Raw genomic sequence first — 26,806 nt, forward strand, 5'->3', positions numbered from 1 at the left:
AACGAAATGGAGAGGCAGGAAGAAGGGTGTGAATCCAGCTGGAACTCACTCAGGCTCTAAAATCTGCAGGATTTTGTTGGCCAAATCGTCCTACATAGGGTAGAAGGGAGACATATCTGCTTTTTCTTCTCAGGAAAAATTAAAAAGAAGGGAAAAACATGGCTGGGGAGAGACATTGACTTGGGAAGGGCTTTAAGACAGAGCCAGGAGCCTGGCTCCTTCTCCTGGCCAGCACATTTTGGGAGCTTCAGCAGACAATATGGTGAAAATGCCATTTTTTTTTCCTTCTAAACAGGCAAAAAGTGTATATCCAAAGATCCTGGAGCTCGGAAGCTCTTTTGCAGCTGTGTTTACAGGCAGCTATTTCTGTAGAACAGAGGCAGCCATGGATGTCAATTTGCTTTTGAGATTAATTTCCTTCCGTGCAAAGGGGGGTACCCGAGAGGGGCCGTGCCAGGAGGTGGTCATGGAACGGCACCAGCCCCCCAGAACACACAGCTCTACTTGCACCCTCCAAGTAACAACAGCCAAGTCTTTACCAGCTGTGGAGGGAGAATCGTCTTCCCAGCAGGAGAGGTGTGCTGTGAACGCAGCAGCTCTCTGGGATGCTGGGAGATCTGTTAGTCTTTGGGCAAATCCCATACCATGAGAGAAGTTCCTCCTTTGTTCTCCCATTTTTGGGGAGTGGAGGAGCACTTGGCCTTTATTTTAGGTCATTCTTATTTCTCTCTTCAGTTTTCCTGGTGGGGAATCGGTTAATATGGCAGGCTGAAGGCTGCTGAGGAAAACTGACTCAGACAAAACCAGCCAGAGCCCCCTCTAAATATTTGTTCCTGGGTTCAGATGGAAATATTCCGCACTCAGGACTTCTTTACAGGCTGGCAGGGCTTGGTTGGGCTCTTTCCCCTTAAAACAAAAATCTCAGTGTTTCCTATTTCCCCCCATTTCCCACAGGCAGTGTGAGGTATGTATGAGTTCACCTCCTCACAGGTATTTCCCTTACCCCAATGCAGAACAAAGAGCACAGAAAGGGACACTAAGCAGCACATGAGTCATCTTCCCCTGCCCCACTAATGCCTGCCGGCACTGCAGAAGGTGGCTGTACCCTCCGGTAGTACATAAGTAAGAAAATATTCCAGTTGCAGGGCTGCTTTTAATGGAGACCTTCGTGGCAGCTCCCAGCTTTCCTTCTGAGAACACACCTCGGAGGAGGGAGAGCTTCTGGATACACTGCGATTCTTGTGTGTCCTAAACCTCCCCTGCACGACCCCATTGTTCGATAACTCAGAGCCTGACTCCAAAGGGAAAATGTACTCAAGACCCTTCTACTATTTTTTGCCCACTGTGCTGAATTTTGGTCCAGTGAACAACACCCAGTCCAGATTCTCCACCTTCAGATTTATATTTAAAACTCGAAATTACTTCTCTGCGTAGAAACAGGACCATTGCACAGACAAGGACAGATGTGACCCCTTGGGTAGGTTTTCTTTAGTGCACAAGATTTCTCTTCTCTCAGCTTGTGGTTGTACCACTTACTCTTCAGGTGCCTGAATACACCACCACAAGAGCTGTTCACTTCAGTAAAAGAAGCTTTTCACGTTTAAGGGTTTATTTGTGATTGCTTTAAAGCATTATCTTCCTCCTAAACTTGCAGCTGCTCAGAATTTGCAGCAGATGGGACACAAATAAACTCTGGGAAGGTTTCCTAGAGCAGCACCCCAGGCTGGGTGACAGGGGCAGCAATACCTGCGGGCGCAGTGACGGTGCTGGGAGCGTCTCCCTGGGATGTGCGGCATGGCAGGAACGTGAAGGTGCCAGCAGGTTGGAATGAGCCCTCGGCGGCCAGCAGCGAGGAAGGACAAGTCAGGACAATCTGGCAGCTGCTGGAATCTGTTCTGAGGTGCTTTTTATCTCCCTGAGATGGTATAAACCACCTTGGCCTCTGCCAAGCTCAGGTGGTGGCTGTGAAGAGGCTTCTGCAGGTTAGATGTGAAATGGTGAAGGTGTGCCAGCCCTTGGGGGGTGATGGCTTGGTGTGACCATGGGATCAGGTGGACATCTCTCCCCACAAGGGCAGGTTTGGAGGGTCCCCATTGCCACAGGTGGGCTGCCTTGGGGATCCCGGGGGTCCCTCAGAGCCACCCTGTCACCCTCAGGACTGCCTGCCCTCATGAGGGGCTGCAGTGTGGCACCTGCCAGCTGCTCCAACAGCTGGGAATTGGGGCTGGGGGTGAGGTTTCTTACGTAAGCCCCCTCCTCGGGCCCGCGGTGGGGTGGATACTGCGGGACCCCTCACAGCCAACGGGGTCCCAGGGGTGCCCGGCTTCCACGTTGCCTTGAAGGCTGCCGGCCCTCACGACGCCTCAGGAGGGGCTGCGGTGCTGCCCCTTCCATCCCCTCCAGAAGCCAGGAACTGGGGCTGGGGGTGAGGTTTCGGGCAGGGGAAGCCCGCGGTGGGGTGGGTCCTGAGGGACCCCATCGCCCCCTCACAGCCTCGGGCCAGTCCCTCACGGCCGAGCGTTGCCGAAGTCGAGGCGAGCCGAGCCGAGCGTGCCCGAAGCTACGCCCGCGCCGATCCCGAGGGACTCCGAAGATCGCCGAGAAGCTCCGAAGAGCCAGGAGAGGGGCGGGAACCCCTCTTCCGAGCTCCTCCGAAGCTTCCCGAACTGTCTCACGCCTTCGTCTTCCGGAAATAGCCGAAATTTACCGAGCGCGGGGGTCACGGGAGGTGCTGGGCTGAGCGGGGAGGGAGGGGGAGCAGGGCAGGGCGCTTGCGCCCACGAAAGCCTTTCCGGAAGAACCCGAGGTTTGCCGAGCGGCTCTGGCTGACGAGAGACTCCGGAAAGAGCCGAAGGTTGCCGATCAGCGGTGGGCCGAGCGACTCCGGAAAGAGCCGAAGGTCGCCGATCGGCTCTGGGCCGAGCGGCTCCGGAGCGGCCCGAAGGCGCCCGAGCGCCCGCCCGGCCGGACAGCTGGAGGCGGCCGCAGCGCCATGTTTGATGCTCCGCTACTCCAGTGAGGAAAATCCGCCGGCATCGCCCCCGAGCCGCCGCCGCGAACGGCTCCGCTGCCCCCGGCGAGGGCGACCGCGACCCCCAGCCGCCGGCGGCTCATGAGCAGCGCGGCCTGAGCCGCCCCCCCTTCCCTCCCTCCCCTCCCTCCCTCCCTCCCCGCCGGCCCCTCTCCCGAGCCCTCCGGGAGGCGCGTTGTCACGGAGACCGGCGCCGGTGCCGGCCCGCCGCGCTGCCCCGGCTCTCCCCCGGCCCGCTCCGCGGCTCCCCCCGGCCCCGCTCCCCGCCGCGGGGTGGTGGCTGCGCTTGGCCATGAGTTTACCGCAGAAGGCGGCTTTGAAACCCGGCGCGGCGGCGGCGGCGGCGGGGACCGGCCCCGGGAGCGGGGCGGCGGCGGGGCCGCCTCCCCCCCCGGCTCCCCCTCACCCGGCGCCGGCGCCTCACCCCAACATCAGGGCCTTGCCGCCACAGCCGCCCCAGCAGTATCCTTTGCCCCGGGGGTTCAGGGGGGCGACACCCCCTCCCCACAGCGAGCGGGGCCGGGGGGGTGAGGGGTGCGGGGACCCCCGAGGCCTGGGGGCGGTGGGGGGTGAGGGGTCGCGGGGCCCCCCAGACGGGGGGAGGGTTGGGGGTCGCGGGGCCCCCCGGAGCCGGGGCGGTGTGTGAGGTGGGGGTTGTTGAGGGGTTCCCGGCTCTTTTTTGTGTGTCTGTTTGTGTGTGGGGCCCCCTGCAAAGGGGGCTGCACCTGCTGGGATGGTGCGGGGTAAGGGGAGCCGTCCACCTCCCCAGTGGGCTGGTTTGGGGGTTCAGCGCTTTCCAGGGGGTCCCTTTTTCTCCTCCCCCAAAGCAGCGGTGACCCCAAGGGTAAACTTTTAATTATAAATCGTTCTTCAGTTTTGCCTCTGGTCCTGCCCAGGTAAGTGCTTTGGTTTTGTTGTTTTTCCAGGCGAATTTAAACCCAGCGTTTTTATTTACAGCTAGGGACGATTTTCATGTGATTTATTTTATTTTATTTTATTTTTCCTACTTGGCTGGTGGGAATAAATCTCAGGTGGAACGTCTCACTGAGCGGCTTTCCCTGCCAGGCCACGCGTGATGGGGAGGAGGAGGAGGCTCCCACTCCCCAAAATCCCCCCACCAAAGCGGCCGCTGCTACAAAGAGAGGCTGGCGGGGGCTGCGAGTGTTTTTTAAAGGTCTTCGGTTCTGTGCTGCGAGTAGGCCCCGAGTCAGGAGGGAAATACTGCAGGGATCAGCAGGAAAGTGCCTGCCGGCCTGAGGTTTTGTTTCCAGCGTCCGACATCATCCCGTGGCAAACTGGCTGTTCTCTTCCCCCCCTCCCTGGAGTTTTGGGGGGAGTATGAAGTGAAAAACACACTTTGTGAAATATCTCCGTGCTGTGTTATCCGGGAATGGTGCAGGGACGGTCGGGAGTGTGTTTTCCTATTAACGTTTGGCGGTGAGTTGGATTTTAAGGTGGAAGTGCAGGGTGGTTTTCGTGCCGAGGGCTGTGCCGTGCTGCCTGTGCTCAGAACTGTGTTCCCTGTGTGCCAGCATTTTGCTGCTCTCACTTTCAATTTGGAGGTGGGAAAACCCAGCCCTTTTATAATCAGTTTAGGTCCATTGTTTTCTTGAGCTTCCGGCAAGAATCACCCCTTCCATGACAACAAATTCATTGCTTAAATCATGGGACTGTTGACGTTACAGATTTGTTTGGGTCAAGTGAAAACCCCTGGACGTTCTCTGTGCTGGGTGATTTTTGCCTGGTTTGTGCTATTCTGTAAATCCAGCGGGTGCTTTAGGAATAAAAAAAGTGGGAAGGTGCTGTCAGTAGAGTCAGCAGGGTGGTGGTAAGTAAAACTGTTGCTCAGTTTTGAGGGGTGTGCCAAGAGTTGGAGTGGGAATGCTGGCCAGCGTGCACAGGCTGTGCCTGGCTGATCATCCCATCAAGGTGCTGGTTTGTCTGGGAAAGGGCTTTTTTATCGGGAAATGTGGTGCTCGGGTGTCTTGACAGTTGAAGGCTGAAGTTTGCCTGGCTCTGGGGTTGTGCTGGGCTTTCCAAAGCACTTTATTTATTCCCTGGGATACTTCTCTGGGTGTTGCTGAGGGGGAGCCTGGTGGTGGGTCCGATGAGGGGCTGTGCTGTTGTGGTTGTTGCTTTCGGTGAGGTCATGAAGCACACGAGGGATGAAGTTTGTGTTTACTCTGAGCACAGCCTAAAAACAAAAGGGCTTGGAAAGACTGGAGAAGCTCCTGGAGGAGCTGGGGCTGCTGTGGCAGTGTGTCCCCTCCTGGAGACCCAATGACACCGTGAGCAGGAGGGACAGAGGTGGGGAGAAGTGTTAGATGGACATGACAAGTTGGTGTTATAGAAGTGGGGAGGTTAAAATGACACCGTTACATTTTTATTTCTAGACAAGCCTGTTTTGAAAACATTGTGTTTGACCGATATCTCTGCTTAACTCCTAAACTACTGATCTCTGCTTGGAATATATACAAACACTTTAATTTCCGTGCTTATTCAGGTGTCCTGGTGAAGCTTATTCAGGTGCCCTGGCCGGTTTTATCCTCCACCAAATTGTGTTTGATTATAAACAAAAGCTGTTACCTCTCAGTGCTGCTCTGAGTGAGGCTCGGGGAGCAGAGTTCATCCCTGATTTACTGGAGTGCAGGGGGTCATCTGAGTTCAGCCTTATTTTTAGCCCTCTTTGGTTTCTTTTTTTTCCCCTCTCTGTTTTGATACAAGTGTTGAGCCACTGTTACCTCACAGCAGATAAAAGAGTTGCAGGTTTCTCTGACTTGGGCTTTTTAAACCAAAACAGTTTCCTACCGGTGAACTTTGGTCTGTGGTTTCAGACTTAATGTATCATGAAATTAAACAATATCTGTGTAATTGGAAAAAAATAAGAATTGTGTGAGAGAGAAGTGTTCAGCATGTGCATGTAGCAAGGCACGAGGGAGGGAAAATTAAAATACAGGGGAAAGAAGGAATTAAAAAAAAATAACATTTTTGCGAGAAGGAGAAGCTGGAAAGTGATGGACGTGAAGAGCAGAAATGTCTGGATGTGAGATTCATTCTGTTTCCTGGTAAATAGGAAGTTATTGAAGCTGCTGTAAGACAAGACGGACTTGTGAGGTATTTCCTTAACACAGCGGCTTCAAGAAGTTAAATTTTCTGTGTAAAAGTAAGTTGAGATACTTTTGTGGCTCTGGCAGTGGTGAGTATTCAGCCAAACCTGATTTCAGGCAGAAATTGTGCTAAAAAGTTGTCATGGATAAAGTATGGATAAATCCTTCAGTTGGATTCTGACCCTTATTTGGGAGGAAAGGACAAGGGAGGGTGAAACGACACACAGAAGGGATATTATAAAAAATAAATCCCAATCTGCCCTCCTTGGCTTTGACTCCCAGACTGCTTCTGCAGGAGAAGTTCCAGTGAAGTCTGGAGTGAGACTCCTTCCATAAAAATGTACAGTAACAGAGGTGCTGCAAGTGCACTGTGGCCCTTCGTGGTTTTACCTCGATGGTGCTTCTAACACGTGTCACACTACACCCTGTTCTTTACTCTCCCACTTAGGAGTGAAGTATTTTTTGTGTGTGTGTTACATTAAGCTGCTCTTTCAAAAGTCCCCGTGCTGGGAATAAATTTTGTGGATCAATATAATCAGTTTCTTCCTAGCCCAGACGAGAGCAAACATTGGCCTGTAAGGGACAGCCAGGTTGATGGATGGCACCTGGGGTGAGGTCCCCCAGCTGCTGGTTAATGTGACACTGTTCAGTCAGAGCTGTCTGCAGCTTGGGGCTGGTGTCAGTAGGGTTTTGTTTTCTTTTCCCAACTTCCTCACGTTTGGAGGGAGTTCCTGGTTGTTGATGTGCAGGCACCAGTAAGCTTGACTTTAATCTATCCCTGTGGCTGCTTCCGTGTGGGATTGGGCATCTCTGAAAAACTGGGTGTTCCTCAGGTTATTGCAGGTCGTAGCAGGCTCAGGGTGCAACAGACCATTACTAATTTTTTTTTTTTCTCTTCTTCCTCCTTGTTAATTCAATTTCTGAGAAGCAGAGAGGAAGGATCGGTGTTTGGGGGACTGATTTCTGTGTGAATTCCACCATTGCTCTGTGAGGAAATGTGTGTTTTGCTAATGTTGCTTCAGTAATTTAGTTTTAGTTTTTCCTGCATTGTTCAGCTAACTGTGCTGTAGTCCCTTTCAGGAAGTGATGTGCTAGTTCCTGCTGTGTTGGGTGGCATCTTCTGGATGCAAGCAGCTTCCCAAAAGCCCAGGAGGACAGCAAGAAATAGAGGATGGCGTTTAGGAATGTCTGAGGCTGTGTGAGAAGTCGGGGTGAGTTCCTGGCAGTGCTTGCCCAGTGTTGGGATGCAGGCCAGGCCAGAGTAGGCCTGCCTTGGAGATCTGGTTAAATCAAGATTCTTGAGGAGGATTTGGGTGCACGGGGTTCTCTGTTGTCTCTCTGTCAACAGAGTTGAGCTGGAGGAGAAAGTGCCCAATAATTTTTCCCAGGAGAGAATCTGCAGCGTGCGCCAAAGGGTCGGGGTCTCTGGGTTGCCGTGATCCCCTCTGGAAGTTTGGAGCCAATGTCATCTTCCCTCTCTTACTTCCATTTTGAGGGGTGTTTTCCCAGACTACGTGATGGAGCAGCTTTGTGCTCTCTGGGGTTTGTCTGTTGAGGACAAGGCATTCGGAAGCTGCTTGGGCACAAAAGTCAGCTTGGAGAGCGTGGTCGTGGCTCTCGTGTGAAGCACTCCCTGCGCTGCTTTGACATCGACCGGAGCGCAGTTGGAAATCCTCTTCCAGATGCCAGTGGCAGCCGTGTGTGAGGAAGGTGTCGGGAGCATTACGGTCCCAAGAGGGAGGGAGGGAGTGGTGAGAGGTGCAAAGGAGGGACCAGGCTGAGATCAGAAGCGTTCCTTGCTCTCCATATTTCTGAGTTGAGGAGGGAAAGTTCTGAGATCTTGGCTGGATGAAGGGGAGGAAGGGGCAGAGGTGTTGCCTGGGAAGTGTTTCTGTTTAGAAGTGTTGAAGCTGTGGAGATCAAACATCTTGGGAGGGTCAGAGCAGCAGGAGAAGAGCTTGGAAAAGAGACTTTCCCTGCTGCTCCATGGTGGTGGCTCCTCTGCAGGGGAGGAATGGGCACAGACTGGGGAGCGTGTTGCCAAAAAATTAAGTGCCTTTAGCCCTCTCTGCCATCTCCCCTGCTGATGTTTCCCAGCCTTGGCACATCTTAGTCTTCTTTCAAGCAGCAATTGCTTTAATTTATTTAATGACAAAAGCCAATCATGTTAGCGCACAGATATGTCACTTTACCAGCTTTGTAAGATTTTTGTGGTGAAATCTCTTGGAGAAAACCGTTCTAAAAATGTGATTTCAAGTGGCTTATTTTCTCCTCACATCCAAGGGCATGACTGTGTATGTTCTCTGGCAGAAGTTGGTGGTAGAAGGTTACTTTATCCATTTAAATATACATGTATTTAATGAGCAGCTCTGATTTGGGAGCAGAGTTTGTGTAAGGAGTTGTTGAGAGAGTAACAGGAGACTCAGAACAAATAACTTCCCCTTTAGATGTTGGCACATAGAAGGATTTTTATCTGTGTGTGAATGGATTTTGTCCATCATTTTCAGGCTGAAAGGCTTTTCCATGTTGTTAGCAAACATTGGGATGTGTTGAGCTGGTGCATTTGCTCCACTTTTGTTTAGTAGTAGGGGTTAGCAGTGAAGATCTCCCTATAGAAGGCAGAGGTAACCTGTATTTTCTTTTTCTCCTAATCCAGCAATTTCAGGGCTAGTCAACTGTCTAGTTGTGTGTAAATCCGCTAATATGATTAGAGTTGCTGGAATTTTTACTCTGGGGAACTACAGATGGGTACTATCACTGTTTTACAGGCATTGCTTTGGTAGGAAACTTTATCTGTGACTTGAATGTGGCTGCTGGCAATTGCAAAAGCTTTTCTGGAATGAATGGGGAAGAGAAAACTGGTGTTTGTTCCAAGGCATGAATGTGTGGGGGGAGTCGTGTGCCCTGTGGTCTGAAGGAACCAGGGCAACTAATTTTTCTTCTTGTTTTTTAAGGGAGTACAGTTGATGAGACTCTCAGGGTGCTGTGTTTTACACTTGTTGCAATTTCAAGCACTTCTCTGTACAGCTTTCCTTCCCAAACCTTGGACTCCGTTTTGCCTCCCAAATAGGAGCTGATGATGTGGAACAGCTGGAAGAAGAAAATAGAATGTGTTCCTAAAAAAGAAGAGGATCAAAGGGAGAAGAGCAAAATCAGATTTTAGGCTAGCGAAGTTTTCTGGTGCATGTTATTCCTATGGTTTATTCTTCACCTTTAGAAGGTGTCCCAGGGCGCGCTCCCTCTTTTTGGAATAGGCGATGGCATGCTGTTGCTGATGGGACTTGAGTCAAATTGCTGCTGGGCATGTAACTAGGTTAATGGGACAGCATGATTATTTTTTTTCTTTCCTGAAAGGAAAATTACACGCTCTGTATTTCGATTGTACCTGAGGAGTTGTTTTTACCTTTGTTTGCTGTGTAGTTAAGGTGGAGAGAAAAGGACAAGTTTCCCCACACAGAGTATCAGGTTTAAACCAATTCTGCCACCAAAAATCAGATGTTTTGATTGCTGGTTGTAACACCTTTGTGTTTCCTTTGTCTACATGAGAGTTAAAATATTTCTAGAGCTTTAGATAGGCTTGAAAAAAAAGCCAAGTGGCTTCCAGACTGTGTGTCTTGGAAGAAAAACTTATCCCATCCTCGACCGATCCCAGTCGCGCTCTCCAAATCCGTTGGTGAAGTGTTGAAATGGGTTAGGACTTGTCGAGGTGCAGCGAGCAGCTGCTCCTTTCCAAGTGGAGTAGGAGTGTCTGCACAGGAATAGCTGTAAAAGCTGGAAGCACAAAGACCATCCCTGCTTTTAGCAGGGGAGGGGACCGAATATGGTCAGAATATGGACACAAATTTTCCTGCCAGCCTTGGAGTTTGCTCTTGGTACTGTGAGAACAGCAAGCAAGGAGTTAATGCAGTTAAAGGTCTTAAATAACACAGACTTTCCTGAGTTTGGAGAGCTTTTGGAAGGTGGAAACCAATCAACATTGCAGGGCTGCTCTGTTTGGGGTTGCCAGATGATGATTGTGTGTTTGGGTTTGATTTACACGTGAGGGTGACTGTGAGTTACTGAGTTACTCAGAGGAGTCAGAGGAGTCTGACTGCAGTGTCTGTGTCACTGGTGATGGGTGAAAATCCATTTGAGCTGATGCTATGGCTTTGCTGATGGTGGTCTGAAAACCATTTCCCTCTTTTATGTGTTATTAGTAAGTCGTAGACGTTACTGTGCCTTAAAACTGGCATTTTCTGGGCTTATTTTGTTCTCTTGCCAAAAGGCAAAAATGAGAGAAGTCTTTGGTCTTTCAGACTAAGCAGGAGACTCTTCTCTGTGCATCAAAGGGAAAGATTTTTTTTCGTGATGCTACTTTCAGCTTTGGTTTTTTAGGCAACTGTTGTCTTGGGAAGGCTCCTAAGCATCCTGAGGAAAGGACCTTTCTAGGAAAAAAAAAAAAAAAAGTGCATTTCCACTGAGTGGTGAGACCCAGCCCTTCTGTCCTGGGGCTGCCATGAGATCTTCCACAGAACCGTCAGGTCTGATGTGAAATTCAGGCTGAAATCTGGCCTGAAAACTTTCTGGAAGTCTTGAATTCCTGTTTGGGGTGATGTACAGGCTCCACGCTGGACACTTTGTTTTGCAGCTGAATCATTGGGCTGACTCAATATATTATATTGGAAAGGAAACTCAGCAGGGTTCTTGTAGCTGAGGGTGAGTAACCTATACTACTTATTTGGGGGGAATTCAAGAACTGAAACCAAATTTAAAGCCTGTTTATTGTGACTTTTAATGTGAAGTTGATGGTGCACCTTGAACTCTGGAACATGCTGGGAAGGGGATTTCAGCAGGTACAGCGTGGCAAGGCTTGTGTGGAAGGTGCTTTTGGATGTAGTATTTCTTGAGCTGGTGAGACATCTTGAGTTCCACTTGCTGTATAATATGAAACCAGCTTCAATTTGTGTCACCCTTCCTCACCAGCGCTCACGCAGTTATAAATACTTGTCACTGGACGGTCTCTCTCCAAGTCCTCAGCTTTTCTGGGCTCTGTGTTTCGTATTTTAGAGTGCAAATAATTCAGCTGTTGTGTTTTAAAGTCAATTTCAAAGTGCCTTTATGTCTGTCTCTTCAAAAATAATAAAAGACCTAATTTTTGTTGATATGCAAATATCACAAAGCCTAAGTTTCGATGAGTTTAAACTATTTGCCTTAATTTTATTGATTACATTTCCAAAACACTTTTTTAATTTTGAAAAAGTTCATCTGCACAAATAATCTCCTTTTATGAGGTTGTGCACCACGTTTAACTTGAAATGATTCCCATTTTCCCCCAAACCACCCCGTCTCAGTGCGGTGGCCGTGGCAGCAGTACCTGGCGTTGCTGGCATTCACCGAAACAATCGGCCCTTGGCACAGCCCCATCCCTGCCTTGCTGCAGCCAAAGCATACTTTATCCACTCAGGCTGATGTTAAGATCATTAAATAAATGAATGAATTGTACTGTCACCAAATTCCCATCCTGGCAGCCGAAGAACATGAGAGTTTTATAGCTGGGACCTCTGTCCAGAATGTCTTATTGAATGCCTGGGATGAACAGTCAGCAAAAAGCTTTCTGGTGAAGTGTGTGAGCCTTAGAGAGAGTTATGGCATGGAGCGCTGTAAAAGCTTGAATTACCAGACATCTGATCGTCCAGAATGAGTATTAATCAACCTGATAAGGGCATGGAGAAAGGAGCTGGAGCAGAGGAATAAAACAAGGGAGCGGGACAGACACGGAGAGTGGGGAGAGCTGCTTCTCTATTGTCAGATCAGCTCTGTCTTGTTGTTTGAAAGGAGTTTTGGGGGGAAGAATGCAGCCAGGCTTGGAAGCGTTGAAAACAGGGATAACTCTTGGTCTTCATCAGGGAGTTTGAGGTCTCTCTGGTTGAGCTAAAACTCCTAAAGGTCACTGATGGTTTGGAAGCTCTTGGAGAAGTCTGCTGAACTTCCACCACTGGGAGGAGAGGACTGCAGATATTCCCTCAAAGGAGAATTCACTCACTCCTCAGGCTTGGATTGCTTTTTCTTGTGGTCTAGCTCCATCCTCGCTTTTATGATGTTGTGCTTAAGATGGTGTTTTTGCTTAGGAATGGGAGACAAAAGATCTGTATCGTCCACACTGCCTGCGAGTGAGTCCGAAATGTCTCTGGTTTGTGGGGAAAAAGGAAGAAGATGAAGTGTGTTTCAACCAGTTTGGTGAACCAAATTGCACTGCAGCCCCTGATAATGTCAGAGGTGCTAGGGATAATCAGAAATGTTTGATTTGCTCCATTCCTGTTCTGCAGTGTTCCAAAACATCAGCATTTAAGGGAAGAATACTTACCTTGTTCTTCTCTTCCTCCCATCCAGTGGTTAAGACCATTGTCTTAGCTATGGTTAATTTGAAAAGAGGCTACTAAAATAGCAATGGTCACCAGCACAGTCCTCTGAGCTTCCCTGTCCATGCGTTATGTGGTGATGGCACTTGTGGCCGTGGTGGTGGTGAAATCCAAGTGTCTGGGCAGTGTCTGTAGGTGGAAAGTTCAGTCTTAAAGCCCTGCTGTGACTGTGGAGATACTGCAGTCTGAAATCAGCACAGCTGGGGTTAATGCTCATCAGGAAAGGAACTATCGTGCCTGTGGTGATGCATGGGCTGTCCTGTTGGTGCAAACAGGCCTGAGCAGCCAGGCAGGGACAGGTCCTGAAGTTCCCATTTCTTTCCCATTTCGGATAGCACTCAGGTATCCTCACCGACTTCCACCTGTATGTTGGTTCAGCTGTGTGGCATCACTTCAGAGAGCATTGCAGCAGCTGCAGCCTTCCCTCTGTGTTTATCCCTGTTCGTCGCCTGAATTTGTAGAATCCCAGAATGGTTTGGGTTGGGAGGGACCCTAAAGCTCCTCCTGTTCCACCCCTCTGCCATGGGCAGGGACACCTTCCACTAGACCAGGTTGCTTGAAGCCCCATCTGACCTGGCCTTGGATCCAGCATCCAACAGGCAGAGCCAATGGAAGCAAACCAGGATTTCTTTAAATGGGAAATGCTCAGAGAGTAATTTACTGCTCATCTTCAGACCCTGGTGAGGTGAATATATCGTTGCTGTTCCTCTTTCTTGGATTCCCCTGCGGAGGTGTGTGTGAAGTGTGCACCTGAGATTCCTTATGAGGGAAAACTGGAGGTGCAGAGGACTGAACTGAGGAGACCCAGGGCTCCCGTCCTACCTACATCCCTCTGTGAACTTTGGTTTTTGTGCAGCAGTGTAAGATGCGTTGCACTGCCCTCCCTGGATGCCAGCTTTCCCAGGATTTCATTTTGTATGACACAGGATTTTAACTCAGGGGAAGTTATAAGCTCCGCATGTGGCAAGAAGGTACTTAGTATTTCATTTAATTTCGATAAACGGCTGAAATAAAGATTATGGGGGGGAAAGTCACGAGGCATTACAGAATTGGGAGTGGAAATGAGCATCAATGCTCCGGAGAATCATCCTTTTAGAATTCCTTGCTCAGCTGATGGGAGGACCATCACTCTGGGTGACAACACTGCTGTCACCACAACAGAGTGACCAGCAGAGCATTGCATTTCCCCTTGAGGTCACAGCGTGAGGTATTGGAGACACCATAGGAAACGCAGTAGAGTGAATGAGACAGTAAAATACCAGACTGTTTGGTATTCCTGCTTATCATACAGATGGAGAGCCTGGCTCAGGAATAGATGGATGTTGCTGCAGGGTTTCCGACCCCCAGGACAGAAGCAGGGGCTGTCCCTGTGGAGCAGAGGCATGTGGGGGGTGTAGCCTGGTAAGCTGGAGTGGTTTATTAGTGATTTTAGGGCACAGAGTGGGCAAGGGCAGTTCCGTGTTAATGACATGCACAGGAAGGGAAAAGTCAGCTGGTTTTTAGTACTTTACGGAAATTCAGACCCCTGGGTGAAGATGGCCGTGAACGAGCTGAGGTGCTCATGTCTGGATGGGAACTTTCTTCTCCAGACGTGTAACAATGTGCCCCCAGCTGCAGGAGCTGCTGGCTCTGAAGGGAAGCCAGAGATGGGAGGTTTTACTTTGTGAATTCAGCATGAGGGAAGGTAGGCTGTCATACGCACAGAGAAGTTTATTCCAGGCTGTAAGATGAATAAGGGCTGGAGAAAAGCTTTTGAGCCTTTCTCTGTGATGAGATTCTTTTCCTCGTGCTCTGCCTTCCTCTGTTCGTGCCTTTTCAGTTGTGTCACCTCGCCCTGTCTGCTTTGGCTCTTGGGGTTTGAATGCTCTTACCTGGTTATGTGTGTGCAGGGCAAACTCGGTATAGAAATAACTGTGTGTATGTTAAGTAACTGCTCTGAAGGAAACAAGCCCCAAAATCCCAGTTTTCTCTTCCTGGTGAGGCTGTTGGGACTGGAGTGTGTTTCCCAGTCGGTGTCCTCTGTCCCCAGTGGCAGTGGCTCTGCGCTTCCCAACCCAGACCCAGAGTGTGTTTATCAGGTTGCCTCAAAGCAGCAGATGGATGGGGGCTGAGCAGGTCAGAGCCTCTCCCTGAGCTGGTATCGGGCCAGAAACTGCTGTTTCAGCTGCTAGTCAGGGGACAGCCACACTGAATTTGGGGACCTTTGTTTTCATTGGATTGTGATTCAGTCTGTGTGAGATAGTGCCTGGTTTGGCTGTTTGATGTGAGTTGTTTTAAGCTCAATGACTGAAATACAGGAGTGTTTGAAAATAACTGTTGTATCTGCAGTTACATTTCAGAACGGGAAAGGTGGAAGACGGGTGTGGCTTCAGCTGTGTTGACTGATCTGTGGCATTTTATTAAAACACCTTTTTTCTGCCAGACTAGCTGTGCACAAGCATCTGATGCAGCCAAAGGTGCAGAGAACAGCTGAAGAACCATTCCTGTTCCTTTTGGAATAGACCAAAAGCCAAAGTAACTCCAGAAAGGAGTAGGCTGGTGTGTGTGTCTGGCCAGACAGGAGATCAAAGCCTTGTTCTCCCTGGCTTCCTCCTCCCAGTCACTCCTTGTCATCTCCATCAGGCCAGCTTGCTCACAGCCTTGCTTTGGATATTTTTATAGCATTTACCAGGAGGTTTGCTTGGTCTTAGCCTTGTGTAGCTACTGTTCCGTGTGAGACTATTACTGTTACTTTTTTTCTGCTTGAAAATGCAATAAACAAAAATAAAACGATCATCACAAGTTCTGGCTCTGACATTGCCTCCTGTCAGATTTGCCTCTGTGCCCCCTGGCTCTTCCTTGGCCACTGCTTGGGAATTTTGTGGGTGTGATGTTTTTCTTTGAATGCATGTCTCCTGTTAGATTCCTGGTTTTCCCTCATTTCTTGAACAATGCAGTTTCTTGACTCTGAAGACTCCTCCTCATTCTCTGGGAGCAATGGTTCTGACCGCCTTAGAGCTGCCTCCTCCCCAGGGATGGCTGCAATTAGTTTGGTTGGTGGCTTTGCTTGAAAAAGTGACCCAGGAATTTTTCCTAGTACATATCTTCTCCCAACTCTTCTGCAATGTCCAGAGAAGCTGTGGCCGCCCCTGCATCCCTGGAAGTGTCCAAGGCTAGGTTGGACGGGGCTTGGAGCAACCTGGGATAGTGGGAGGTGTCCCTGTCCATGGCAGGAGGTGGAACGAGATGAACTCTAAGGTCCCTTCCCACCCAAACCATTCTGGATTCTGTGATTCTGTTCACTTCCATGTTCAGCTGCTTCAAGGAAGGATCATTTTACTGCCACAGGTCTGGGAAGACTTTTGAGCTTCGAGGCGGGAGGTGGGTGTGGTTGGCTCTGTGAGGGGTGTTATCAGCTGGGGCAGAAATGCCTTCCTGAGCAGCAGCTGGAGGGTTTTTGGCAACCCCTTTGCATTCCATCGTCTCCAGAGGGAGGTTTGCAGCGTGCAGAGGTGCCTCCATGTGTGCTCGGGGCTCTGGGAGCTGGCATCCCATTTCCCTGCTGAACTGTTCCATACATAAATATGGTTTTTAACACTTACCAAATGCTTGGGAGCCAGAGGCTGCTCTAGGAGAACTTCATCAAGGAAAGCAGTGTAAAGATATCTCTCTGTTAGGTACTGGATTTATTTTCCCTTCTGTTGTAGTTAATCGCAAAAATGAATGCAGTTAAAAGTATCCAAAGGACGTTTTTCTTTGCTGCACTGTGCTGCGAAATGCCTTGTTCAAGATGCTTTCTTCCTCCAAGTTTGGATCTTTTTTAAATGCTGAAGGGCATTTTTGAGACTTTGTTTTAACTCCGTTTTACATCATGTTTATATGAAACAGAAAAAAAAAAACCCAGTGCTTTGCCAAATATTTTTGGAAAGAACAAGCTTTGTGGATAATAATTTTCATGTTCTACCTGCTCCTTGGTGTGTTCAGATGGTGGAAGAATCTTCTCTCCCCTGAAAAAGGCTTTGAGAGATTAACCTTAAGGTAGTCACTTGAGGCAAGTTGATTAAGAAATATACTGAACGTTAGATTTAATCAAGATTGAGTAATGATGTTAGAATTGACTGTCGCTCCTGGAATGCAGTTATTTTTAGGTGGGGATTGGGATGTGCTGCTCCCCAGGTTGTCTGTACCACGGCTCTGAAGGCAGACTGATCCAAATGCCGTTGGACAGAGCGGATCTGCTCCAGTTTCGTACTTTCAGCTTCATTCTGTTAACACATCCCATAGTAAATCTTGTGACAAAGCTTGGCAAGTCAGAGCAAGGGGATTCCACTGCAGCACTGAGGGTTGTCACCCAAAATACAGCTCAGATATATCAGTAAAAACATTGAGCTGGTATTGATGGAGGGACTTCACCTCCTTTTGTATTTGGCTTCCTCCCAAGGGGCAGTGGAAGCACAGCTCCAGTCTCTGCTCTGTGACCAGGGACAGGACCCAGGGAATGGCTGGAGCTGTGCCAGGGGGGGTTTAGATTGGATATCGGGAAAGGCTCTTCCCCCAGAGGGTGCTGAGCACTGCCCAGGCTCCCCAGGGAATGGGCACGGCCCCGAGGCTGCCAGAGCTCCAGGAGCGTTTGGGCAGCGCTGCCAGGGGTGCCCAGGGTGGGGTTGTTGGGGTGTCTGTGCAGGGCCAGGGGCTGGACTGGATGATCCTTGTGTTCCAGCTCAGGATATTCCACGGTTCTCAGAAACATTTGGTGATGCACTAAACCTCATCTTTTGATCACTTAGTTCAGGCAGTGCCCTCGTTGCAATTGGTGTCATAGTGTGAGGTCCTGAACTTTTTGCCTGTGTTGGTTTTTTCAGTGGGTGCCTCAAGGGAAACGGGTCTTGTCCAGCTTGAGGCCTTGGCCCTCTCGGTGGTGTGCTGCAGAGCCATCCTTTGTCTTCTTGCAGGGGATGTGTGGCATAGCTGAGGTTTGGCTGGGTATTTTCTCTTGCTTAAAGGTGAAAACAAAGCTGTTTCTTTGCTGTAATTTTCTATCTTCAGCTCAGGAAATCAGGAAGTTTATCTGGATTAAAGCCTAAGAAGCAGTGATAGACCAGGAGGGGTGGAAACACAGCCCTGGGGAGTAACATCCCTACCCCTGGCAGGGGGTTGGGACTGGAGAGTCTTTAAGGTCCCTCCCAACCCATACCAGTCTGTGGTTCTGTGAAACAGCTGAGGCTGTTTGCTGCTCCTTGCTGTTCCAGAGAAGCCGGGTTGCAGATTGATTGAGTGGAAGAAAGTGGGGTCACTTGCATGTGAGGTGAATGAATCAGGATTATTTTGAAGGAGCTTCCTCACTTTCTTGACATGCCCTTGCTGCAGAGAGAATCAGAGCAGCTGTCTTGCTAAATTCCTCTTAGATACAAGGGAATTGCGACAAAATAGTCTTTCCAGGGACTGAAAAGTAAAGATCAGCTGCAGGTGTTGCATGATATTGTCAGTTTGATTGTGTCTAGTAATAATATTGATTTCCCTTCACAACCTTCAGTGTCAGTGGGCAGAAAAGGCCAAAGCTTGTGTGGTTCATCACATGGTGCCCTCAAGCAAGTTGTTGGTCATCTGCCAGCTGGAATTGTCACTTTTTTCTGCATTATGCCCAGGCTGGGCTTGTCTTTGCTATGCTTAGGATGTCCATTTGTAGGTTTGCATTTTTGGGTCGGTGTAATCGCAGGGTGGGAGTGGTCAGGATGTGAAGTTACCCATGAGAGAAAGTCCTCTCGAGAGGTCTCAGGTGTGCTGCCTGTTGTAAGCATTAGGAGCAGGTAGGATCAGAGGGCAGGCTTTCATTTCCATGGGAAAAGCACAGTTTCTGGGGTCACTTTACATGGTGCCAGGGGACAGGACAGTATTTTAACATCATCCCAATCTCAGAGCTGACTCAGGCAGCTGCAAAATGGGGTGAGATCAGTGAACAGAGATTGTAGTATCTCTATACCCAAAACATGCATCATCCTCTTTGCAGCTTACCACTCAGTAAAAGCAAAGAGCATAAAACCAGGAAACCTCTACAGATGCTGCTTTGAAGAAGCTCATTTGGTGGACACATTTTGCTTGTGTTGCTTGTCCCTTTAAGCCTCTTTATGTGTGGAGTGTCAGCCACAATGTTTGTACTGAAAGCAGCAGAAGGAGCCCAACAGTCGGGACTTAAGTCCACCTGCTCAGTGGAACCTATGCTTGGACCTCTTCTAGTGGCCCTAATAACCTTAATGAGGTTTTTGTGTGGCTTTTCCTAGGTCTTCATTTTGTTCCATATGAATTTTTAGATATAAGCAGCATCTTGGAGCTCTCCTGTACCATGTATTAGCATATTTGAGAACTGCTTTTTTCCCCCTTGATTGTTATATTAACTTTTATCATAGATTGATTTTAAATGCTGGCATTTCATAATTGCATCTTAAAACGTGTTATGTAGACTGTACAAAGCAGAATTAACTAGAACAAATACATCTTGCTTTATCTGGAAATAGGGTGTACTTTGCTGCAGATTATTGATGTTCTCTTATCTATGGTGCAAACACTAAGGCTTTGGAGTAAGGAGCTGTTATTTAATGCTGTGTGGTGCATGTTGTGATTTGAAACATAAATAAATACAACTTACTTTCTGGGTTTGTTCTCAGTGACCAGCACAGCAGCCCTACCTTAGGAAGGTGAAAAGGAATCTCCTATTTATATCCCATTGCTGGTCATCTTGCCAGAGTTGCCAGTGGAAGCCCAAGTCATTGCCAATCAGCAATAGGTGTTTTAGGGACTTTTGCTTTGTTTCTTCTCTATTTCCACATTTCTTTAGACTTTGGTTTCAAGCTTGTGTGTTGTAGCAGCTGCTGCCTTCACTGGAGTTTTGAGTGCACAAAGAGTTACCCGATTTCATGCCAGATTGTAGACTCATGGAATATCCTGAGTGTGAAGGGACTCACAAGGATCATCAAGTCCAGCTCCTGGCCCTGCACAAGGCAACCACAGGAATCACTTTCTTTTATCACCTAAGGATAACTTCCTTTTTTTCTCTGCTTCTTTATTCTTTCTCACCTTCAAGGGTGTTCTGATAATTAGACTTGAGAGTATTGGACCTGACATTAAAAAAAAAGGCGAAAAATAAAAGATGTGATGCAAGAGCAGCTGTAAATTCCCACTTCTGCAGCAGCCACAGGTCCTTTGCTGTTTGCTGTGCAAGGGACTTGGTTTGTAAGTTCCTCTTCCCTTCTTTGCAAGCTGCCTGCTCGATGTTGCCATTCCCCACCTGTGAGGAAACAAAGGAGGCAAAAAATATTCCTGCAGTGGAGGAGGAGAGTGTGGCAGGAGTGTGTGAGCGTGCTTGAAATGCCTCTTTGTGCTGCCAGGGCTGTGTTCGGATACGGCTCTGGGCTTGGTCCCTCCGAGTGGATTTCCCCTCTGGATGCCTGAAGAACAGTAACATTTTTTGCACAGCTGGCTGTTTCTGATGAGAACTTCCTTCACCTTCCAGTGAAGCAACAGATCAGCACCTCTAAAAAGATCTTTATCTCAGTGGTGAAGAGCAGGAGTCCTTTCTATATTGAAAAATCCCAAAAGGAAACGGCGTCCTGTGCGAGCTGTGGCCCGTGTGAATGGGCTATCAGTCAGTTTAATTAAAACTCTGGTTATGGTCGGGTTTTCCTCCCTTTTAGTTCAGCTACAACCCAGGGAGAAAAAAGTTTTTATCTTTACAAGCTGTTCTTGCAGAAGCTGGTGCTGTGATTGCAATTAAGAAACCCTTGTGTTTTAGGCAAATAAATTAGCTTTCTTTGTATAAAGAAATACCTTGCCCCTTGGCCAGCTCCACAAATAGATGTGAAGTGTTTAAATGCAGCATATGGATAGCTCATGGGGTGGTGCAAAAGGACGGGATTTAGCCAACTTTGCCTTTTGTGTGGTTATCCCAGGTCAGGCTGCTGAAGGAAAATGGAACCAGTTTCCTTTGAGCCAGTGAGTGTGTCCTGTGCGTGGAGCATGCAGGAAGGAGCTCCCTGGTTGGGGCAGGGTAGTTGGGTGGTCCTGGAGCCGAGAGACGGATAAACGTTAAAGGAGTGGAAATAGACACTTTGTTCGTTTTGCTCACTTAAATGTTTCTTTTGTACATGGGTGAGACTCCCTGCAGAAATCTCTTCGCAGTCTGTGTTTGCGTCAAAACCTTGGCTCTGCTGAAGCACAGAGGGTTCAAAGTTTCTTTCTGCCCAGAGGTTCCAGTGTGCAACAAGAGCCCAGTTTGGGAGAGGAGCCAGCCCAGTGTGAATTCATGGCTTTGGGTTTTTACAGGAGAGTATTCGTGTTCCTTGGGACATGCAGGTCCATGATGGCCATGTCTTCCACCACATGGAGGATCCTGCCTCATGGATGCTCCTGCTGCTGGTGGCTGTGTGGCTGAGGCGAGGAGTGTGTGCACCCCTCTTTGAACACCTGGGAGGAGAAACATGCCCAGCAAGCATCAGACCCTTGGAGGTGGTCTTGATCACTCTGCATTTCAGACTGGTGGTCACATGTGTCCATGTTTAAATGGGACCCCAGTACCAGCTGGGACTCTGCTCCTTTGATCATTTCTTGGTATTTTGGTTTGCTGTTGAGCTCTGCTGAGTTTCATGGTAGCACTAACAAAACAAGGAAGGGGGTGTTAGTTTTGTTTGGTGGAGTCAATACTGAAAAAGGCCGAGTGCTTTGTAGCACGGTGGGGAATGATGTTGAAATGAGGAGCAGGTCTCTAAATGTAAAGGACTCGAACGAACACAAACATTTCCTCAGTCCCAGGAGTGGAACAATAGCTCATTGTTGGGAAGAAGGGATTGCAGAAAAGCCAGCAGACTCAGAAATAGGGGGTTATTTTCTATAGCTTACTGTTTATATTGCACTTGGATGCTCTTTGGGGACTGAATGTCCAGTTCCTGGAATGTGTGTCCCTTGGTTGAGGAAGGTTGGGTGCGAGCAGAGCGTGTCCTCAGTGGGCATTTGTTCTGCACAATGCCGGGCTTACGGGCGCTTGGAACGCTGCTCTGTGTCCATGCGAGTCCCTGCTCTGCCTCGCAGCCTGTCCTCTAAAGAGACAGGACTCTTCTTCCTCCCACCCTCACTTTCTTTCTGCTGTCTATCGGCCGCTGAATGGGTTTGCATTGACCAGAGAGACAAAGGAGCCTTTCAGGCCCCGGCTTTCGCCACAGCCAGCGCACTCTGGGCTTTTGTTAATGTGCTCAGTCCCCCCTTTCTCCCCGGGCAGCCTCACGCTCATTGTTAGTGCAGCTCCGGAGCAGCACTGACAGTTGTGAATTCATTTTGTTTGCTCAGTTCGCAGGAAAAGTTGCAAAAAGCTGCAGAGAGAACGTGTTGCCTCTTAGATTCTCCTCAGAGTATTTTCTTTCATGCCTTTCGCAGGGAAAAGTGGATTGTGTAAACAGATCCTGGCAAATCCGTGCCCGAGCGGAGCGTGGCGGGGCAGCGGCAGTGCCTGCGCGCGCAGCCCGGCGCCTCGTTCCAGTGCCTGGGAACACTAACTGGCTTTCCCCCACCCTGCTGGATTAGGCTCCATGTTGTCCTGTTTAATTTTGTTATTGCATTAGGCAGCTAAAGATGTAAGCGCTTATTAAAACAGCTGTTCTGCTAAGTGGCAGTGCTGAGTCGGGGGGTGCTGTGCAACAGTTGGGAACTCGCTCGGCATCACCCCAGACTGACCCTGTTGTGTGAGGGGGTTGTGATTTTTAAGGACTTGAAAGCTTAAAGGTCCACAGTCTTAAATAAATTAAACCAACTTCAGATAGATACAGCAACATGGGGATGGAAGGTAGGAGAATCTCCTGGGTCAGCATTTCCTACCAGTGCCTAGAGTTGACCAAAAAAAAAGCTGCTTTTCCAATTCCATGTTAATAAACCTGAAAGATGCTCTCTAATCATTATGAAACATCACTATGGAATTAATTCCTGGAAAAAAACTGTTAGGAAGCAGCTGATGGAGAGCACTGGTGCATAGCAGGCATGCAAACACAAAAATAAATCTAAATTGTTGTTGGGGGTGAGGATGGAGGGAGAATGGTTGTTTCTTATCATGAAGGCAGGCAGGTTTTGGAGGGGTTGTGCCCCAAAATCAAATGCACTGTTGGGCGAAACAAACTGGGAGGACAGGACAGAGATGAGTTTGATTGTGCAAATGAGGTAGCATCAGCAGTTGAGAGATGACCACAAAGGCTGTTGCAGGATTCAAAGCACCTCAGTGCAGCTGTTTTTTCTAGAAATAGTTGGTGTTTTGGTATTCTGAACCAATTTTTAATAGCATGTACAGCTGTGTCATCTTTGCTTACTATTGCCCTGACTGGAACATGAATTGTGGAGCTGGGGGAAGTGAGGCTGTTATCTCTGCACCTTTTAAAGGATAACAGAACCCTCTGTAGTGAACATGTGACAAAAGGGGAGAAAACCAGTGTTCAGACACATGGAGGGGCCTGAGTGAGTTACGGAAGAAATCCTTGTCAAAGGAGCATGACTGATATTTTTTTTTTTCCCCAAATGGAGAATGACTTAAACTTCTCAATAGATGGCTGCTGAGCATACACTTTCAAGCTGGAAAAAGTAACCCTGGACAGGACTGTTCATTAATCTCCCCCAGCCAGCTCGTGCCTCGCTGATAGAAAGTACCCGTCCTTGCGTGTGCTTGTTTTTAAGGACTTGAAGGCTTGAAGATCCACAGTCTTAAATAAATTAAACCAACTTCAGATAGATACAGCAACACGGGGATGGAAGGCGGGAGAGTCCCTTAGGCTGGTGTTTCTTTGCCGCCTGTCTGGAGGGATGTGGATCTGTTGGATTGCAGTTCATCTTGCAGTGAACTCCCCATCCCTGGAAGTGTCCAAGGCCAGGTTGGATGGGGCTTGGAGCAACCTGGGATAGTGGGAGGTGTCCCTGCCCATGGCAGGGGGTGGAACAGGATGAGCTTTAAGACCCCCTCCAACCCACACCATTCTGGAATTCTGGGACCAAAAAAAGCACTGCTATTTCATTAATTACTCAGAAGGGGTTACTTTATCCAGAAACAACTTCACAAGTGGTCAGCCATACAATGCAAACACTCCTTGTGCTTTGGTAAGCGTCAGCTTAATTCTGTTATTCTTGTCAGAGGGTCTGGTTCTAGTTTTTTGGGGGTTTTTTAGCTTTGGAAGTCAGCGCCTGGGGTAAAATCCCTGTGTGGCAGTGGAGCCCAATAGGGGGAGTGTGAAGTTTAACTAAAGCCTTGTCTGAATTCCTTCCAATTTCCTGTACAAAGGATGAGCCTCACCACGTGTCCAGAAGGCTAATAAATGTAGGGGCTTGTAAATCAAAAGGGAAATGAATCTGAAGCCTTTGGGGCCTTTGCTTTGCTTAAAAAGTGTGGAATGTGTCCATGAGACAACACTCAAATTGTCCTTTCTTAATAGTTTCTTTAAAATTTATGCTCAAACTTACCTAACGAAGTAAAAATCAGTTGTTTCCTTGGCGTTTTCAGTGAGTGAAACTCTTCTTGGTTCAGTGGTGGAGGGTTTGGACCTCGGGACTGGACCAAATGAGCTAGGTTTTGGCACACTTAACCCTGACTGAAGCGAGGAATGCTCTTCTAATGCCCCCTGCCCCCAAAGCCACACAAACCACAGCGTGTTTCAGCATCACCTGTGGCACAAATCCACCCGATGGCTTTGCTCTGGCTGCTGAAATGCAGGTTTTCTGATCTTTGTTTTCTTTCTGTTGGGAGGAAATCTGCCACCTTCTTCTGCAAGTCTTTCAGGAAGGTTTTTTCCTAACAGAAGCCTTGGTTTTAGCAGCCCTGGCATTGGCTTTGACCTTGGGTGCCCTTTTTACTTCTCTTTTCCTGTCTTTGATGTTAGAGCGCTGCATATTTGTGGTGATTTCCACAGGCATGTGCCATGCTCAGACAGACGAGGCTGCACTTCCAGACTTAAAACACTAGCACTCGGCCTCAGTTTGATTAGATTTGAGTAAAGAGAGATTTTTGTAATGCAGAACCGTCAGCCTGAAACTCTTAAATCAGATAATTAATTATAGTGGGAGTGTTGTCAGAGTGCAGAGGTGGGAAGCAGCTCCGGGATGTCTGGGAGGGGATTGATGTAGCTGAGTTAGGAGGGGTCTTGACCACACTTGTGTGGTGCTGACCCTCTAAACTACATGAGTTTGTCCCTCCATCAGCCATGGGAAAGGACAATCCCTGTTTTAGTCCCTTAAGCCTTTGCTATCCAAAAACATAAAATCCAATTGTGTGCCTCTTATACTGGCTCAGCTGACCTGGCAAACGCACCCGCGGAGGCCCCCAGGGTGGAAGAACCCGGCACATTAAATGTGTGTGTTTGACTTGGGTGGTGATGAAAACACCACTGGAGCTGGGGCAGTGGTCGCTTTCCTATTCGGGCTGATTTTGGGGATTTCTGTTTCCCTGATATGGAACGCAGGAGATGAGTCAGAGGGTGAGAAGAGGAGCTGCTCCTTTGTTTTACTGTGGGGCTTGTACTGAGAGTGACTGCATTTGCACCCAGCTGCTGGGCTTTGAAAGAATTGGATCAGCTCTCCTTTTTGTTCAGGTTCTTGCATTTCTCTTCCTTAATTTCCCCTCCCATCCGTGTGTTTGCAGCTCCAGTTCTTCTCCTAGGAAATAAATACGAACTTGCTTTTTCACACCCTCTTACTAATTTTCACAGTACTTTTCATGCACACGGTTCTGTTTCATTTCATCACGGTCTCTTTACATTGTTGTTTTTTTCCTTTGAAAGTCTGAACCTCCTTGGAAATAGGTACATGGAGATTTATTCTGTGGGGATACAGATGATTTGTTGTGACCTCATGCCAAAATCAGTGCAGGGAGTGGGGTAGGGAACCACAGTTCAGGTGTATAAGTAATATCTGGCACTGCTGTTTGTTCCTTTTACTAAGTAGTTACTGGTTTTCAAAAGCTTTTGGGGGGATGAGAACCCCAGGTTTCTTTTTTCTCTTCCCAAATGCCATAAAAATCCATTTCTTATGCTCTACCATCACCCACATCTCTCCAAAGAAAGAGCGAGTCAGCTGTCAGACCTCAAAGGAGGTATTGAAGAGCCTGAGTCCCGGAAGCTGGCGCAGGCTGGGTCGGGAGTTCTTCATTCAGAGACTGGGAGGCCCCAGGCCATGAGGGGAAGGCAGGATCCCAGGGCCTCTTCTGCCGGTGGGGATGAGCAGAGAGTCATTAGTTGCTGCTCATTACTCACCCTGCAAAGTATCTAAGTGCCAGGCTCAGAGCTGAGTCTTTTAATTCAGGCAGCAAAGCGTTGCCACGTTCCGTGGGGTTGCTCCCAAATCAATGTAGACGCCTCATCCTGGGAGGCTGAGCAGTGTGAAAAATTATCAGGCTTCAGAAGTGGGCAGAATGCAGTGGATTCTGGTTTGGGTTGGAAGGGACCTTGAAGCTCATCCCATGGGTAGGGACACCTTCCACTGTCCCAGGCTGCTCCAAGCCTCATCCAGCCTGGCCTTGGACACTTCCAGGGATCCAGGGGCAGCCACAGCTTCTCTGGGCACCCTGTGCCAGGGCCTGCCCACCCTCACAGGGAAGGATTTCTTCCCAATAACCCATCAATCCCTGCCCTCTGGCAGTGGGAAGCCATTCCCCCTTGTCCTGGCACTCCAGGCCCTTGACCAAAGTTCCTTAGGTCAGGATGTGAAGGCTGACTTGGGCATCCTCTACTCCAGTGTGGACACTGGAGTGAGTTGGATGGAGCAGCGGTGGTGTTCAACCCAGCCTTGGTTGTCGCTTGGTTCATGATGGAGGAGGAGAAAGGGCAGGAGCTGCAATTTAAGAGGAGCAAACCAACTGCTCGCTCAGCTTGGTTTTCAAACCTTGTTTCTCACTGTTCTTGCTGTGACAGTCTTGGGAAGTTCCGAAATGCCTTGTTCCTCCTGCTCCACCTCCAGGAGGTTACAGAGGAGATGTCCCTGGGCTTGCAAAAATCCTGAAATAGGGTCTGGGAGATGCGCTTGGTCACTGTGCTTCGGGGGTTGGCTGGCGGCTGGGGAGCAGATGTGCTCCAGGGCTGCATGGAAGCTCCAAGTGGGACCTTGACTCCCGTGGGGATCAGCTGGGCTCAGGCAGACACATCACAGTCGTTACTCATGGACCGGTTCTGACACTCTTACAGACGTCACGAAACAGAAGCTCTGTTCTGGAGTCAAGTGCTCTTCCTCTGATGTCCAGAGCCAAGGGGATTAATGCTATTGAAGGAAAAAATGAGATGATGATG

General features: G+C 48.8%; 1 protein-coding gene across 13 annotated transcripts in view; it reads left to right on the forward strand.

Annotated features, from left to right (window-relative positions):
- The first annotated feature begins 3,261 nt into the window (after positions 1-3,261).
- The window catches only part of EIF4G3 (eukaryotic translation initiation factor 4 gamma 3), a 142,060-nt gene continuing 118,515 nt past the window's right edge, over positions 3,262-26,806 (forward strand). For 7 of the 13 annotated variants that reach the window (XM_032131975.1, XM_032131976.1, XM_032131979.1 and 4 more), the window contains exon 1: positions 3,270-3,493. In XM_032131975.1, coding sequence (XP_031987866.1) covers positions 3,324-3,493 — 170 coding nt within the window. In that variant the 5' untranslated portion in view covers positions 3,270-3,323. Of the gene's footprint in view, positions 3,494-26,806 lie in introns of all 13 variants that reach the window. The other 6 variants (XM_032131972.1, XM_032131973.1, XM_032131974.1 and 3 more) reach the window with 3 other exon arrangements.

Source organism: Corvus moneduloides, chromosome 22, assembly GCF_009650955.1.
Source record: "Corvus moneduloides isolate bCorMon1 chromosome 22, bCorMon1.pri, whole genome shotgun sequence".
Classification (NCBI taxonomy): Eukaryota; Metazoa; Chordata; class Aves; order Passeriformes; family Corvidae; genus Corvus; species Corvus moneduloides.